General features: G+C 35.0%; 1 protein-coding gene across 2 annotated transcripts; it reads right to left on the bottom strand.

Moving 5' to 3' along the window:
• Positions 1-1,849: 1,849 nt before the first annotated feature.
• Positions 1,850-6,873, bottom strand: LOC106710945. Of its 2 annotated transcripts, none has more exons than XM_014503146.2 (3): positions 5,587-6,873; positions 2,529-2,660; positions 1,850-2,050 (listed from the first exon to the last, which is right to left on the bottom strand). In XM_014503146.2, the coding sequence occupies exons 1-3, from the start codon at positions 6,574-6,576 to the stop codon at positions 1,979-1,981; spliced, it is 1,194 nt and encodes a 397-aa protein (XP_014358632.2). In that variant the 5' UTR covers positions 6,577-6,873; the 3' UTR covers positions 1,850-1,978. The 2 variants fall into 2 exon arrangements, with proteins under 2 accessions (XP_014358632.2, XP_014358624.2); XM_014503138.2 differs by having other exon boundaries at positions 1,850-2,053; positions 5,587-6,872.
• Between the last annotated feature and the right edge of the window lie 9,940 nt (positions 6,874-16,813).

The following is a 16,813-nucleotide window of genomic DNA, read 5'->3' as shown; positions in this document are numbered from 1 at the left end:
ACAAGCAGTAACCATTTCACCGAAAGACTTGAAAAGATAAAGCCACAAATGGCGACCTAATGTAAGAAACATTTGATAAAAGTGAAGAAGTTTATTTAAATTAGATACGGTTTTATAGTCTGGTACGAAATGTTCTGTTGCAATATCTAGTTGTAATTCCTAATGTAAGTCAATTAGGTAGTCTGTAGTATATTTTTTGTATAATAAATTTTGTCTATTTGAAACACGTTTTGTTTTATTACTTTTTTTACTACCTTTTGCTTTTCGAATTGAATCGAATCGAACTGCACGAGGGATTCGTTTAAGAGTAACCAAACCAAAAAAGGGTTGAATAAAAAATTTCTCGGTGGGAAAAACATAATTTATTTCTTTGCTTATATACATGGATGTCCAGCGTAAAAAATAACCACTCTGCCTTAATATGAAACTTGTCACAAGCTAACTTGGAGCCTAAATTCTATTATCGATACGTGCGATATATTTCAGTTATGTTCGTACACTTTCGATACTTACGTGAGTTTTCACTGCCAATACACGTACAGAAATATATGTTTTTGAAAAATATATCCAATGGTTTCATACATAAAACCAGACAAGCAAATCTTTGTACGTGACAAAAAATGATTACTTGAAGATTTCTGCTCAACAAAACGTCCTTTACACATCTTCACTCACGAAAAAACGACAATAGAACTTATAATTAATCTGGTTATCGTTTAAACTGCAAATTTTGATACGGATAATGATATTTTTCAATCATATAATACATTTATCACATTTGTCTGATGCTTCTCCCACAATTTTTCTCACATTCGATTTGTAATAGCACTCCTTTTTATAAACACAACTTAGTAAACCGACTATAGTAAAATGCAACATATCAGTCTTATTTCTATAATATGGAAAGAATAAATACAGATGAAGCAATCGACTGCATCTCTTTACGTTTGAAATTTAAGGAACATTATGCGATGAACATTCGAGAAAATCTTCAAATGCAAACCTATTGTCAATGTAGGAAACTAGTAAATCGCCTGCGGTAAAAGTGAAGCAATCGCGTGATTGCTACGAAGACCTTTTGTTTGACGGGACTGTATTTTCCCGCGCTTCACGACGCCATCTTTGAATCTGTCGCAGCGTATAAAACGTGCCATAGATATACACGAATAATTAGAAATGCACAAATAGAATGCGACGTAAAAATGTAGTGTTACATCAAGATTGATAGTAGATTTTAACTTAGCCTATCGTAACTACATATATATGTACGACTACGTAGAATTACATATATACCACAGGGTTTTAATTAATACTGTCGAGTCGTATATTTGAGTTTTCAGAGATATGATATACTTAGCACGACCGATACTTACGTCTGACAGGTATTTATATATTTAAAATAAATTCAGCTATGATCCAGCAAGCTCATGATAACGCTATATTAATATCGCTTATATGACGGGATATCGAAAATGGAATGAAAGATAATTTATTTTACATCTACCCAGCAATGTCAGCCAAACGTCATTTAAAAATTACGAATGTAGATTATAATTTGTAACAAAAATAATTTTAGCAACTTGGCATTTGACACATTAATACATATCTAAATTACATTCCAATATCTAATGCCATTACAAAATATACTTAACTACACAATATTATATCGTATCTCTGAATATGCAAACCAATTTCATGGACCTGTGCGACGCAGGTCCTAAAAATCGTATATTTACAAATAATAGGCACTGAAAGATTGAAATCTGATCGGTGCGTAAAAGATTATACGCGGATATGAATGTCTTTTGTGATCTCAACACTACAGAATTAGCTGATAAATCATTATACGGTGCTCTGATGCCTAATGTACAACTGAGATGACACTGGGATTATGAGCTTTCTTTCAATTGTACATAAGGCATATTTTTACTTGTACTCTCGAAGAAGCTACATGAACAAGCGATGTGGTTTGGGCAGTTCACTCCTCGGCATCTTCTGGATTTTCAGCCTGCAGAAGGTTAGTAACATCATCTTGAAGATCAGAGGTTAACTTCTGAAACAAAGTTTTAGGTCTTAAGAAAATCCATTTCTACGTACGATACTTAACGCTAGATATGAACAGAAAATCATTCTTGTCGACCTAGCATTAGAGAAATCTAAAACTTTTATTCTCAAGTAACAAAACTAGCTACACATAATATAATATATTTCAAACTAGAGCATTTAAACGAGTTCTGTTTCTCCCCGAATTCGAGTTTTTGGGAATGTTGTAGATAACATTCGACACCGACGAAACGTTATGATTAAGCCCCTACTGAGAAGCGGTATCGATAAAATTTAACTGGTCGGCAGCTTTGCCCTAATTTTAACTAAATTATCTTAAACAAGTCAACATTCTTGTGTGCCTATAATGTTGAAATAATTGTTCTATTTTATATAGGTACATAGTTCATATTTAACATCAAAGAATATATTAAATGATTAGTAGACACATATTAAATCCTCAGTCCAATATAAACGAGCCTTACCCCAATCTGTGCGGAAGCTGTGGACGTCCTCTTGCGACGACGTACAGCCAGCGCCAGCAACAACACGAGTACAATGGAGGACAGAGTAGCCACAAGCAGCGGCAATAAAAGATTGTCCGCCAACGAGTAACCCTGCAATAAATAAACATATTATGTAATATACAAAAGATGTTACAATTGCTTCAGCAGTAAAATTTTATTGCGATTAAACACTATATAATTGGAACTGTATATTAAGGATGCCAACCTAGCTATCTGATTACATTAGAGTTGACATTCTGCTGACAGACTCACCGCCGCAATTAAGTTGATAAATAGATAATAGCCACCTTTACAATAGATTAAATGTGAGAATTCTATACTAACGGACTGTTTTAGTACCGGTAAAATGAGGTGAATAGAAACAAAACTAAAATAGCCTTTATGCCATAATATTCAATTATCTACGTTAACAAATCACTGAGTTTATCTGTGTAGTAAAATTACTATAGTAAATAGTAGATTTATTAATAAAAATCATGCTATGGTGCAAAAACTATTTATACATTTGTGTCACACCATTTTACGATAGTTATTAAAGGTGAGGCAGTAAGTAAAAGATTGTCAAAATAGCTCAAATATAGAATAATCTTAGTAACTGTACAACACAAATTAAATTTAATACATAAAGTAATTATCAGTTGTGTTCTACAGACTCAGTTGTTTTTGCGAATTGATGAGTTTTGAATACACATATTATGGACTTTTTGTGAGTGGATAAAACAAATAATCATGAACATAAAATGAACTCTTATTATTTTTAATTGAAATTTTTTATTTAATTCTTATATTAGGTCCTTACATATGAAATTGGCGTTTTGTATGGGAGGAACAAAAAGTCGATTTTTTTTTAATATAATAAATTTAATTAATCAAAGTATGAACCATTATTTTCTATGCACTTTTGCCATCTCATAGGTAGTTCATTGATCCCTTTACTAAAAAAACCAGTCGGACGGGAATCAATAAAATCTTTGAAGGCGATTTGGACTGCCCCATCGGAGTTGAATTTTTTCCCTTGCAAGAAGTTATCCAAATTTCGAAAAAAATGGTAATCTGTTGGAGCAAGGTCCGGGGAGTACGGAGGATGTCTTAGACTTTCCAATTGAAGCTCTTCTAATTTAGTAGCCGTCTGTTGCGCAGTGTGTGGTCTAGCGTTGTCGTGAAGCAGCAGTGGCGTGGAGCGATTGACCAGCCTAGGTTGTTTAGCCGCTAGCTTTTCCATCATGTCTTGCAATTGCTGACAATAGACATCAGCCGTAATAGTCTGGCCAGATTTGAGAAAACTGTAATGAACAATACCGGCACTAGTCCACCAAACGCTTACAAGTAACTTTTTTGGGGTTAATTTTCGCTTGGGGCAGGATTTGACTGGCTGGCCAGGATACAACCATTGCGCCGAGCGCTTCCGATTATCGTAAAGAACCCATTTTCCATCACAGGTAATGATTCGGTTTAAAATACCTTCATTATTGTGCCGGTTTAGTAATGTAACGCAACAGTCGACGCGCGTTTGCCGGCTTGCTTCAGTCAATTCGTGAGGTACCCACCTTTCAAGCTTTTTAATCTTCCCAATTTGCTTCAAGTGAATTAAAACAGTTTTATCACTAACATCGCAGCCTGCAGCTAACTCGGACGTGGTTTGCTATGGATCCGCTTCGACAATAGCCTTCAACTCTTCATTATCAACTTGAGTCTCAGGCTGTCCACGGGGCTTGTTCTGCAGATCGAAATTTCCAGAACGAAAACGTTGGAACCAAAAACGAACTGTGTTTTCTTTTGCAACACGACCGCCATACACATCATTCACCCTTCGAGTCGTTTCCGTAGCACTAGTGCCACGGCGGAACTCGTACTCGTAAATAATGCGATATTTTAAGTTTTCCATTTTGTAAATTGAGTGACGCAAACAGAAAAAAACAGAAGAAAAAAAACAAATGAATGACGGTCATCGAACCACAAATACATGAGTCTATAGCTGTACAAATTTGAATTTGAAATTCCTTACCAAAGAGGAGAAATTCGTGATTAAAGTATCCAGTACGAAAAACGCCAATTTCATATGTAAGGACCTAATATTTTTATTTGCAAACCACATCACTTGAATTTCGGAAATAATTTTTATTTAGCAAATTATGTAGATTTTTTGCCATTAACACTGTACACAAGTACGTAAGTTTAACGTTGCTTAATTACTTGTTTAAATAATTTAATATTATTCTCTATGTTTAAAAAAATACCTACTTGTTTACTAACAATAATTACACCCAGATGTGGCATTCTCGTATTTATGAGGTATACAAACAACATTCGCTAGACATACTTGCATTCCGTAGAGATTTGTTTTACCATAGTTAATGTTGCTTACACATGTAAACTGTGACATGTACAACATTTAACTCAGTGTTTACACTTGAATATTAAACAAGTTTCATTATATTCTTGCATGTGGAAGTTTTAATTCAATATTGGTGACCTCTTGAAGGTCAAAATTGTAAAGTGTAATCTACATTAGTCGTTATATTATTATCTTAAATAAAAAAATACAAACTAGTATTTCGTACAACAAAATAATAATTAATATTGCAAACTTGAAGCGAAAAACATATTATTAAAAAATAAACGAAAGATACAAGATAATTTAGTTTCAGGTTAATTTAGTGAGAAAAATAAAAATCTGAGAAGATTTTCCTTGTTCAATAAGTATACCTACTATAAAAAAAAAACTCCATGTTTGCATTTGCAATGATTAAAAAGTAACCGGATTCAATAAACTAGATTTAATCTTTAACTACCAGGATGTGTTCGCAATAAGACAGAGAATCAGTGCGGACTTCTTACATAATGATAACACGATTGGTACAATCTTTATAGTAAATTAATCATGTTTAAGTGTAGAAAAACTTATTAAACACTCATAAATCATAGTTAGATAATAAATCGAAGTTATATTACTTGATAGGAGTTATTACAAGCACGCAACGCAGCAAAAATAACATTACATAAGTAAGTTGCTCACCGTCCATTGGAAATAAGAAGAAGGATCGACGAATGGCCACCGTGCTCCGTACCAACCACCTGTCGCCTTAGAAACTGTGACTTCATCAGAGTCGACGACCGGACCGGATATTCCCGGGTCTCCCTTCAATGTAGATAGGGAGAACACGTCGTCGATTTCCAAAGATTGCTCGTCTTCGAGTATCGGCAATGTCGTTGTTGATTCCGTTGTTATTGGAGATATTGTGGAGGTCGCCCTGGGCGTGATTAACACATCATCCCCTTTCATATTACTCGTAACCGATTTATCCGAAGTAGCACTAAATTGGGAATAATATTTAAATATGTTTCGAACAGTCATCGGTTCCGGGGTAACTGTGGGTCTTATTATTATGTCTTTCTCCCAGGGCTTCACAGACATGTAGTTATCCAACAAGCGGACGCTACCAGACGGAGTGCCGATTAGGGGAATTTCCTCTAAATTTTCCGTAGTTAAGGGTCGCCGCGTCGTCACGGGAGTTAATCCCTTCCAAGACCTCAAAGCGGGCATCGTCCATGGCGGAGTCGTCGCCCGATCACGGATAACTGTTGTGAGAACAGTAGGAGATGTTACAAAAGATTGCGTGGACATGTCAAGATTGGTGTTTGCCGTTGTTATGAATTCGGGCAAAAACTTGAGTTCCTTCTTCCTCGATTTAACTATTTCCCTGCCGGCAGGAGCCAGAGGAGCGGACGTGCCAATGTCGTGATGATCTTGCAAATTTCTTCGTGCGTACAGAGCTGCGTTCATAATGTAGAGCGGAACAGACGCTAGAGCGAGTGCGATTACAATTCCAAAAATTACCAGTAAAACATATTTCAAAGTAGACCTCCTCCGGGAGCGGCGGACGTGGATGGAGGGGCTGTAGTCGCGCCCCTTGCCCTTGAGGCCGCTGTTGCTCAACACTTCCTCCGTCTGCGGCAGTATAGTGTACTGCAGACTGTTCTCACCATGTCTCACCGTCTTGTACATGATAACTTTGAGATGGCTACAAAAGAAACACTACGAGACGCAAGTTTTAGCGTTAGGTTTTATCACATGCTCGTTTTAAGTAGCAGGAGATGGCAGTGCGTTGCAAACGTGTCCGGTGGTCGCGGTACATGTATGTTGGGCCGGGTCAGTGCGTGCCGGCGGCGGCGGGTGCTCGCTTTGTGCAGCGCCGACTCCACTTGCCGGCTTCGTAGGGTCGGCGCCGCGCATGCGTCACAACATCGAGCGACGCTCCCCCTCTGTCTTACGTCGCATCTTCTTCAATTTCAGCTTTGAGGTTATAAGTAAGCCGGCTAAAACAAATCGTTTTTCCAAGACATATCAATAACAGCTATGTTACACGCAAAGAAAATACCCGCAACAATCGAAATCACATTGGATTTTCGTTTTGCACAAGATTTTAAACAGTTGCTTACGTTTTGAATCCCCAATACTTTTTAACCTTGGCATGATTCCTTTTTACCATAATATCTTCAAGGTGATGTCCAACACTTGCTGTTGGAGTGTGAGAGAAACAGACGGTAGTTTAAGCTGCTGTTCCCAGAGTTGAAAGTTAATCCGACTGATGTTGGCTTGATTTTTACAATCTTGTCAGACCCGACTTCAATAGCGGCGGTACGAATATGCCAGCTCGTTCATTAAACCAAAGGGTATTTTGGGATTGGCATATCTCATAAGAACAAAACTACCAAAAAAAGATTGAATAATCTACAAGATGAAATACCTGCAAGTCTAACCTAACCTAAACATCAGTAAAAATTTGCCAAGAAAAGAAAAAAGTTCTAGCCAGAAAGATTGACTATGATATGATTATATATAGTATCGTGAATTTGTGGATAGGTGAATAACCTCGGATGATCCAAGTATATCTGAACATAATGCTATAAAAGGGCGTCTGATGTTCGCATTAATTACACTCGCGAGGGGAATCTGCGGTAGTCTCAGAAAAAGGGACGCTCCCTCCACAAAACTTTGAAGTCTGAATGTCTTAATTTATGTATTACAAATATGTCTGTTGAAAATTAGTATACCTAAATATTTTCATAAGTGATTTTCCAGACGGAGGTACTTCCAGCACGTGTCGTACATTTTAAATTTAGTTTATTTAAAATAGCAATGATTTTTATTTTCGTGTAATTTAGTAATAACTATTTGAAAACCCTAGGCGTCTAACTCAAAGGATGTTTACCATCGTTGAAATGTTTGGAAGAAAAGCTTATAAAAAGAAACTAGTGAACGCAGACATTAAGTTTGATATTTTCGTTTGCTTAGGTCACGCAAGTCAAGCAAATTAAAATAACAAATGAATCAGAATCACAGAACCATTTTCTCGAGTGAAGAAGAATATAAGCTTTTTCGATACTAATTTCGACTTAAAATATGTATTAATTATCGTGTCTCTTAAACTCATTTTATACATTTCATAAAATATGATTCAATGTAATTTGTTTAAAATATATTAAAGTTAACGATATTTAGCTATGGATAAGCATGTATACTTATCACGATACAAGTTTTATTTCAAAGGCTGTGTACGCCTACCATCTTTATGTTCCTATATGTTTTTTATTGTCTATGTTTTATTGTTTATCTGCTCGTGCTTGTTGAACATGCAATTGGTGTACCATTTTAATAAATAAATACTATGTTACAATAATAATTACTGTTGTAGCTTAACATAAATTTTCTCGTTCTGATTCCTCTTAAAAAAAAGAATTTCATCAACCGTATTTATCCAATTAGTGGAGAAATAGCTTTCATGGATAATTAATAAAATATTTTCCTTTAACAAAACTTGAAAATATAAAATGTGAAGGCATTCCAAGGCTTAACTCTCGAGAAAACTTACTGTAGGTTCACCATGCTTTAACCTGAGATTTTTATTTATTTTCTATACTTAAATTTTTCATCTTTTGAATTTGTTTTCTTTCAACAGTGAAAATATCGTTTCATTCTATATCATTTCATTTATTATGGACAGAGATAACCTTACATTACAATTATTCCAGTTTGTAATTTCTTTATATTCTGCCAGACTGTCTGCAACGTAGCTTTATATTATATTTCCATTAATTTCATTTCACGAACGGAGGGAAGTCACATTTGATATTAATTGTTTTAACACCTAATGTTTATTACAATAACATTGTGCTCTAGAAACATTAAAAATAAATAATTTTAAATTCATTCAGTAAAAGTTTCCTCAAAATCGCTCCTGCCGATCCTGAGATTGCCCAGAACAAACGCCACCTTGCGGACAGACAAACAGACAGATAAAATCGATATTACATACAGACACTCCATTTTTACTAATTTGTATGGTTTAGATAATAATTTTAACCAACAAATAATACCATCTATTGCTTAAATCAATATTGTCTCATATGTAATCACAAAACCAATTCGTCACTTCTTTAAAATACAATTATAGACAATAATTATCGTACAGGAGTTCTTAAAATTGATCACAAAAAGGGACGGAAGAATGGAACGAAATTTTGATAATTACTTACAGTTTTAAACCGACTAGAATCTTAAAATTTCAGAGAGGAACACAACGCGAAACGCGACCACACTTTAACCTTATAACAATGAAAGCGTATTCCATAATTTTGTTTTAAATTCCAAAGATCGAAAATCTCCAAAATAAGACATCAATCGGATAGTTTTGGAATAATTCCCAAGACCTTCAAATTACATAACCCGTAAAACATATTAAAGAAGACAGGTCCGCCGCGGGCAATTCTAATCATTGTTAGAAGAATAAAAAAAATCGACAAGCAAGCATATTAACGAGTTTTAGACGTCCGGTCAAACTGCGAGAACACCATACGAATACTAATTCACTCGACCTTGGACAGAATCACGTTTCCTTTCGAAATGGGTCCGTGAATGCGATATTTTTAGAATAAAAGTAAAAAAGCATCACAACGGAGCAAAATAAAAGGGTTGGGCGAACGAATCGTCCCACTTTTTGTTGGTCGACAACCATCTTTTTCTACTTTTGATGGAGCGTCTTCGTTTAAACTAAAATCATCTTTTGTCCGTCGTTGTGGCTTGGACGCTTAAATAGATTCTATTTACGATTCGTACGGATCTCTAAACGCCTTAGCGAGCTAATAATAAAATCGTGGAAGGTGCCATTAGCGCTTTGAATTTGAAATCAATCTTACTACGAAAATTTTACTTCAAACACAATAAAATGTAATTGTGTACGATCTCACTTATCATTTAAAAGTTTTTTTTTTTTGGTTTTACTATTTTTAACACTTCTTTGTGACTGTATTAATTAGTTTTAAATGTATATTATATTATCAGAATTTATGTAATGTTTTTGTATGTTATTCTAAGGTAATAATATTAGCAAATGTTGGAAAAAATTTACAACTTACGTTGGTACAAAACAAAAATCAAACCGAATTGAAAATGTTTTGTTTTCTTAATTTTTACAGTGAAACGGGATGTAACTGGACGAACTTGATGGACAATCGTGATGGGTGTGATAGAATAAACAGTTTGATAAATATGATGTGTTGTTGAATATATCCACATTGTACCGTAATCCTGTGCGTCAGCGTTAGGGCTCTCCTGGTCGTAGTACAATGACATCTACAGAAGTATCTATTTTCGTTTGGTCCTGGAAGTCGGCCAACGCCGCGGGCATCGCGTAAATAAACGCACAAGACAAAATGCGCTCGCGCACTCAACGACTGTTTTGGAAGCGTAATGGACCGACAACGTGAGAGATGCTATGGTCACTTGTAGAGAAAATAATTTCATCTTCTACGTAAAGTACCTAATCTGTATTGCATATCATACCTTCAAGAACTTTACTCTTAAAATTTTTACTAATCTAGGACGTATAAACATACCACTTCATCATTTAAGACCAGGTGTGAATCTTAGTTGCTGCTTTTCCTTTTGATGATGTACCGACAAGTATATAAATATGTACATATAGTGCTTTGATTTTTGGGGTTCAAATAAATATTATGTTGGTACCATGTTATGAGCGTAATTCTATATGTAACAGAGATCAAATGAAAATATAATTTGACAAATTACTTTTTCAACTCCGACTGTTTAGTTATCCAGTCATATGGGCGTATTTTATTTTGATTACTAAGTATGATGGCGCCAACAAAATGCGGAAATAAAGGTCGCGGTGATTCACCAAGTTTTTGTAACAAACTAGTCAACATTCGAGTAGTAATGTTGAATAATCTTTGGTAGTTTTGTTGTCCGATTACTCATTACACGCTTTTATATTTTTCGTGTGATTTTTATGCACCTCTTAATAAACTCTAGACTCTAGATTAAAAATGCAGAGCTGTAAAACTGTGTGGCGTTTACCAATTTGTCAAGATAAGCATATTCCTCTGCAAAAACAAAGTAATTGGGCATTTTATAGCAGAAACAAACAATATTTCACGTTAATGATAAAATATGAAATAAAAAGTTATTTTCAACGGTCGTGCACTATTTTGAATTCGGTCGAGTTATTTTCAACTGAGAATAAATAATGTGTTTGCGTGCCGCACTCGAAATAACTTCGGAGCGCTTTCGTATTGAATCAAAATCGAATATGTTGTGATTTATAATATTGTTTGCTGTTCCCGTTCGAGATCCTTGGCGAAGTCGGTGAATAAAGTAGCCAAATGACACATAAAAGGTAAAGAGCTAAATAAATAGATTAAAGAAACGGATATTACTCGTATTAATAGACAAAAATCTGAGGCTGTATACTTATTCCAATCGTTTTCTGTACAATAAATGAAAGCTTAAATTAAATTGCTTCAATCGGATGTACCTAAATTCAAAAGCATTGATACTAGACGTATCCATTAATCATCCGATTGTAAGTAAGGTAGAGATGAGATAAATAGTTTATGAAATTAATTTGCACACTCCTGAGAAACAAAAGTTTACCTGTAACACAAGCAAACACTATTTCTGTATATGAAGACTACCTATATAAATTTCGTTGGCTTTATGCCCTGAGTTGTAAGCCTGACGGATGGAATGCACTTGCAATTTATAATTTCTCGGGAAAACTATTTCGGATAATTGGCAAAAATATTTAAAAAATTAAAATAACCTTGTCCGTTTACACCGCATCCTGTCATTGAAGCTTTACGACTTAGCCTAAACAAACATTTGGGAGGGACACGTGTTGCGAGTTAAAATAGCCGAGGCACCGCTCGGACGGACTGACGGACCGTCTCTATTGTTATGAAAGTCCTATTTACTGCCAATTGCTGGTGAAATATTATTCTCTCGTTCAATAACAAAGAAACACTACTATAACTCACTACCTGCTGCGTTGTAAATGACCCAAAAGTTCGTTTTTTTGTAATGATTTTTTACAAAGACATTCGTAAACTGTACCCGACTCTCGACGCACCCTCGGGAATAGATAAGGTCTTTTGCCTTATCTTATCCTTGAGTCGATTCCTTAAAGTTGAGATATTATGACTAGTTTTTATCATGTTCAACTCTTTTAAAATTTAGTATCTTTAATGATAAGTTCGTGATGGTCGTTTTTAATGTTGATAATGTTCACTATAAAGCATTACTCTTAGTCCCTCAGTAACGATCGCAGGTACATTGTTTGAAACTAGAAGTCTTTTATCGCTCTCAATTTACTGAAATAAACTGTACGTAAGATGATTCAACAAGACTATTCGCTAGATTGAAATTTTAGTCTTTTTCCTTGTCTTCACTATAATTTCAAGGCGTCTGAGATTCTTTTGATTTTAAAGTATGATTCGCTATGTCGATGATTTCAGTTAGGTCTATATGTTATGACAAAAGGCTAAATCTTCCTAACACTACTATTTGGATAATGTTAGAGCATTGTTTGTGGTGATTGTTGTGTGCGAGGGCGCGGGATCGACGGCCGCTCGTGACCGTGGCTGGCCCAATGCCACCTATCTGCCACACGCTGGCCTGGCCACTTGCCAACCGATCGCCGAGCAATGCCTTCCGCATGGTTAGCGATTTGTTACCGAATTATTCGATATTGTTCCTTTTTATTCATGTATGATGAAGAGAATCTGTTTTAATCTTGTCAATTTTTTGCCTGCAAACTTATTATCAATGTCTTCAATCAGGCTTATCGTTTTTAATGATTGTAATCTTTCCTTAAAAGCTTAAAGCTACTTCTTTATCGAAGAGAATATGATTATTGTTCTTTTGCCTCCAATATATCTACGAAAATTGTACCTTCTTTAAAACATACAGCAGTCAAAATCAAGAGATATCTTAGCTTGTAAAGTTCGTGTGTGCATAGAATTGTAGCTACAGTTCTTACGATGTAAGTCATCAGTTTACATTACAAAGACAGGAGGTATCCATTCCTCGTTTGAGTACAAAAGGGAGTTTACATTACGAGTGAAACGATACATCACCTGCGACGCATTAATAGACGAGTAATTGAAAGTTACGGCCGCGATTGTTGCCATTGGCATAGGTCCAGGGCGTTGACCGATCTCCTACGTCGCTACATTACACTACATAACTAGCAAAATACTTAGTATGTGCTTTAGATATAACTACCTGACATGCTAATTAAAGATTTATGTCGAAAGCAATAAGCTTTACATTTGATTAAACACTGTAACAATTAGTAAATGTTGAATAGTGATATGGTTTTAGGAAAGTCTCGTATGAGATAATTAAGGTTTCCTTAAATAAGAGATAAATAAAGTCTAATACGTCTTATCTGTCCTTCCATTTGTTAGTAAAATGTGAGTCTAATTGGGTTGATTTATAGTGTTATGTTTGAGTGCATTGCACTTCGCCAATCTATTCTTGAACGCACTTGGTTCGTAGTTTTTAGCACCTGTCTTTTTAAAACTGGTAAGAGCGGTGTCTCAGTATAAGTGGTTCCAGGAACTTTAAAAGCGTTTACCAACTTTATTCGCTATAATAGTATAGTATAATTAGAAGTAAAGAAAAAAAGTAATTTACAAGTGGAAAAAAAAACAAATTATTTCAGATCTTTTTGGAATCAATAACGAACAAGGTCTCCTTAAGAATATACGTACTGTAGAATACGTGAACTCGAAATAATTACAAAATATTCTGAATTCCAAAATATCAATTACTTCTGTACTTCTTAAACAGTAATGGGTAAATTATATAAAAACAAATTAATTTCAAGATTCTCACCCAACAACAATTCGCAATATAAAGTCATACAAACTGTTCTGTATATCTGTCCTTATAAAATACAATGCGTTTTCTATACGTATGCATGTATTTCCTTTCGTAAGCCTATGCGACAGATTCTAGTGTTTAAAGTAAGTCTAATCTGAGAGAGACTCTCTTAAGGTATCTCGGTTTGAGACAATTGTCTTCAGAGACAAAGGATTTTTTCCCAGAGACGTTCTTGCTTGGTTACAATTCTTCCATTCATGAATATTTTTTAGTCGAGAAAGTCTGAACAAGTAAAAAATGTTTTTGCTTTACTGTATAATATGTAACAATTACGTTGGATGTATTTATTATGTAAGTTTATGTACCATATTAATATTTATAGAAATGATTACTTTTAAAATTTACTACTAGTGTGTTCATTCCAAAAATTCGATATCATCATGTTTTTTTTGTATAATAGTTTAGTACAGAATAGATAAAGTCTTGAGACATTTTTTTATTCTCCTTCTAAAAGAGGAATAGTCTAGATTGCAGATACGTATAATATGTAAAAGAATAGACATTGTTTGTTGCGGTTTTTCTTATCTGATTTAAAAAGTTTTGTCTAAGCGTTTCAACATACTAACTCATTTTGTCTTAATTTTCTTTATTGATAATAAAATATTATTAATAAATTCCATTAGTACATGCGTACTTGTGGCTACACTAATATGAATTGTGGTAACATGCAGTTAGTCATTTCCTTTATTATCTCGAGTAAATAACAGTACTGCAGTAACATATGCCGTTGGATATTTTCGCTATCAGCTGAATGTAGTTGTTATGACCATAATAATATAGTTATTATTACTGTTATATAAGTAAATATTTTCATGTTCCATTGCGGCGTTCGGGTATCAGATATTTTGTACGTGATCTTTGGCTTTATTGTAGGAAATATGTGGGAAAAAACTATCTGAATATTTTAAGAAATTTCGAATGTGTAGGACGAGATATAACCAATAAAAATCAACATTAAAAAAATTAATTAAATAAGACGTCTACCGGTTTTATTTTCTCGCACTAAGTACTTTTTCTATGACCTAAACGACCTTCATGGTTTGGTCTTTTGTTGTTCGTTATATATTTTGTTTCACGTAATAACTTATAGGACGATAGGAAATTTCACTACTGCTGAATGAAACATTTCTCTTATAAAGTCTTTGTTCTCGACGTTGGCTACGTTATATCTTATACGAAAGTTAGTGGCCTTTGAAAGCGAACGTTGGGCAACTACGAGTCGTAAAGAGCTGCCCGTTTTGGGCGGCTGCCAGGAGATGAATCAAAATATTCTACCTTGGACATGACTTTGTTCGTTATGACTTCTCAAAGTCGTATTTTAAAATTACACTCAAGACGCTCACGAAAGTTTTAGTAGAAATTTCCGAGAACGCCGTCTTAATTGTCACATTTGTCAAATTGTTTCGTAGAAAAAGATGTGATTACACACGCGTTACGTATTCACACCACATTAAGAACGGAACTATACTTTAAACAATCGAGACATTATGTTTGTATTTATTCTCAAATAGGGTTCTTAACAAGTGACGCGTTGCTTGTGTATCGGATTCTAGTAAACAAGCTCCTTTGTGAAATACAGTGTAAATATGCGAGCTTTCAGTCATTACGAAGCTTATTGTCTTACTATTATTATTGAGCGCGACGCATAATATGCATGGCGCGATAAAGCTGCGTCCCATATGTGCTCCTGCGCAGTTCCCACGCCTCCCCACACCCTTCCCCGCGCCGCACTCGCACCATGTGGCATTGACCAATTTCAAATGAACCATTCATCTTCCCTATCTATATAATTTTCCAATATATGAATTGTAAAGTATAAGAGTGGAGGGTTCCGTCACAGCTGGTTCATCTTTACCTCCCGGGTCTTCGTCTTGCATGTTCTCGCCTAGGGCTTCAGTGCGACGACTAATTGATTGATGCCTAATTGATTAATGAAATATTAAAAGTCACTTAGGAAGGGATGTAGTAACGCAGTTACTTTTTATCGACGTTGCTGGAGGTTGATGGCTGTGCGTCCACATGACATAATTATAATAAGATAGTTATTTTTATAATAATGATTTTTAGAAAGGGTAAAACCCTCCGTAACATTTTCCTATTTTGACATTTCGAAACGCCACAGTTGTTTGTGGCGCTTTGAAATCTCCTGTTGGTATTTTCTCTTTCAGGACCTGTCTATTTCGTCACTCCTTTATGCATCTTTCATCAGCGGTGTTGTCATCATTTCAACTTTAGTCGCTGCACGTGTCGCTGTCTACTATTTTTGTTATATATTAGGTTTACATCGTGTATTTAGTGACTTACTCCATGATGTATTGTTGACGGATTTTACTTTACAGCCGCGTCACTCCGCTATGATAACGAGGAGATAAACGTTGTTGATGCTCCGAGCATCGACCCGCTTCAAAGGTGATGTGTTTATCGTATGTCATATACACTAAATATTTGTTGTCTTATAGAGTTCACTAACATATACTATGTTTATATTTTTGGGCTACAAAATATTTTATCTAATCAAAACCTAATACGGATGTTGTTCATTGGAGATAAAAGACTACTGAAATAATGCGATACATTGCAAAATAACATGATCCAATTGAAGTTATTATCAACTAATTCTATCCAAAGCTATATTACAGCATGACCTTTTAAAAAGGGTATAAAACGAGACAAGTGTTGCAAAATATCCGGTAATACTGATAATCACGATGATCCACTAGTTCGTATAATAAAAAAAGTCATAAAAATCAGTGCATTGTCCGTAAATGATTTAATTTTCCGTGATAGAATAGTTATGCAGGTGTCGTTTATAAGCAAAAAAATGTACCCCTCACGGGGTAGACACGAACTTGTACGGTTTCGTGCGGATTTATGTCCCCAGCACCTGCACCTATTTGCAAAATGACACGCCATATTATTTTCCGCGTCTGCAATATTCGTGCGTCAATATTTTAAAGAAGCGTAGTTGTTAATATTTTGATATACGAAAAAGGTTCAT

Source organism: Papilio machaon, chromosome 14, assembly GCF_912999745.1.
Source record: "Papilio machaon chromosome 14, ilPapMach1.1, whole genome shotgun sequence".
In the NCBI taxonomy this organism is placed as follows: domain Eukaryota; kingdom Metazoa; phylum Arthropoda; class Insecta; order Lepidoptera; family Papilionidae; genus Papilio; species Papilio machaon.
Note: the sequence above shows the minus strand (reverse complement) of the source record. Positions and strands in the feature narration are given on the sequence as shown.

Coding starts and splice junctions, on each gene's coding strand:
- LOC106710945 (XM_014503138.2), bottom strand. CDS start 6,576: ATGTACAAGACGGTGAGACATGGTGAGAACAGTCTGCAGTACACTATA. Junction 2,661..5,586: donor CTTCTTATTTCCAATGGACG/GTGAGCAACTTA, acceptor TATTTATTGCAG/GGTTACTCGTTGGCGGACAA. Junction 2,054..2,528: donor CAGCTTCCGCACAGATTGGG/GTAAGGCTCGTT, acceptor ACTTTGTTTCAG/AAGTTAACCTCTGATCTTCA.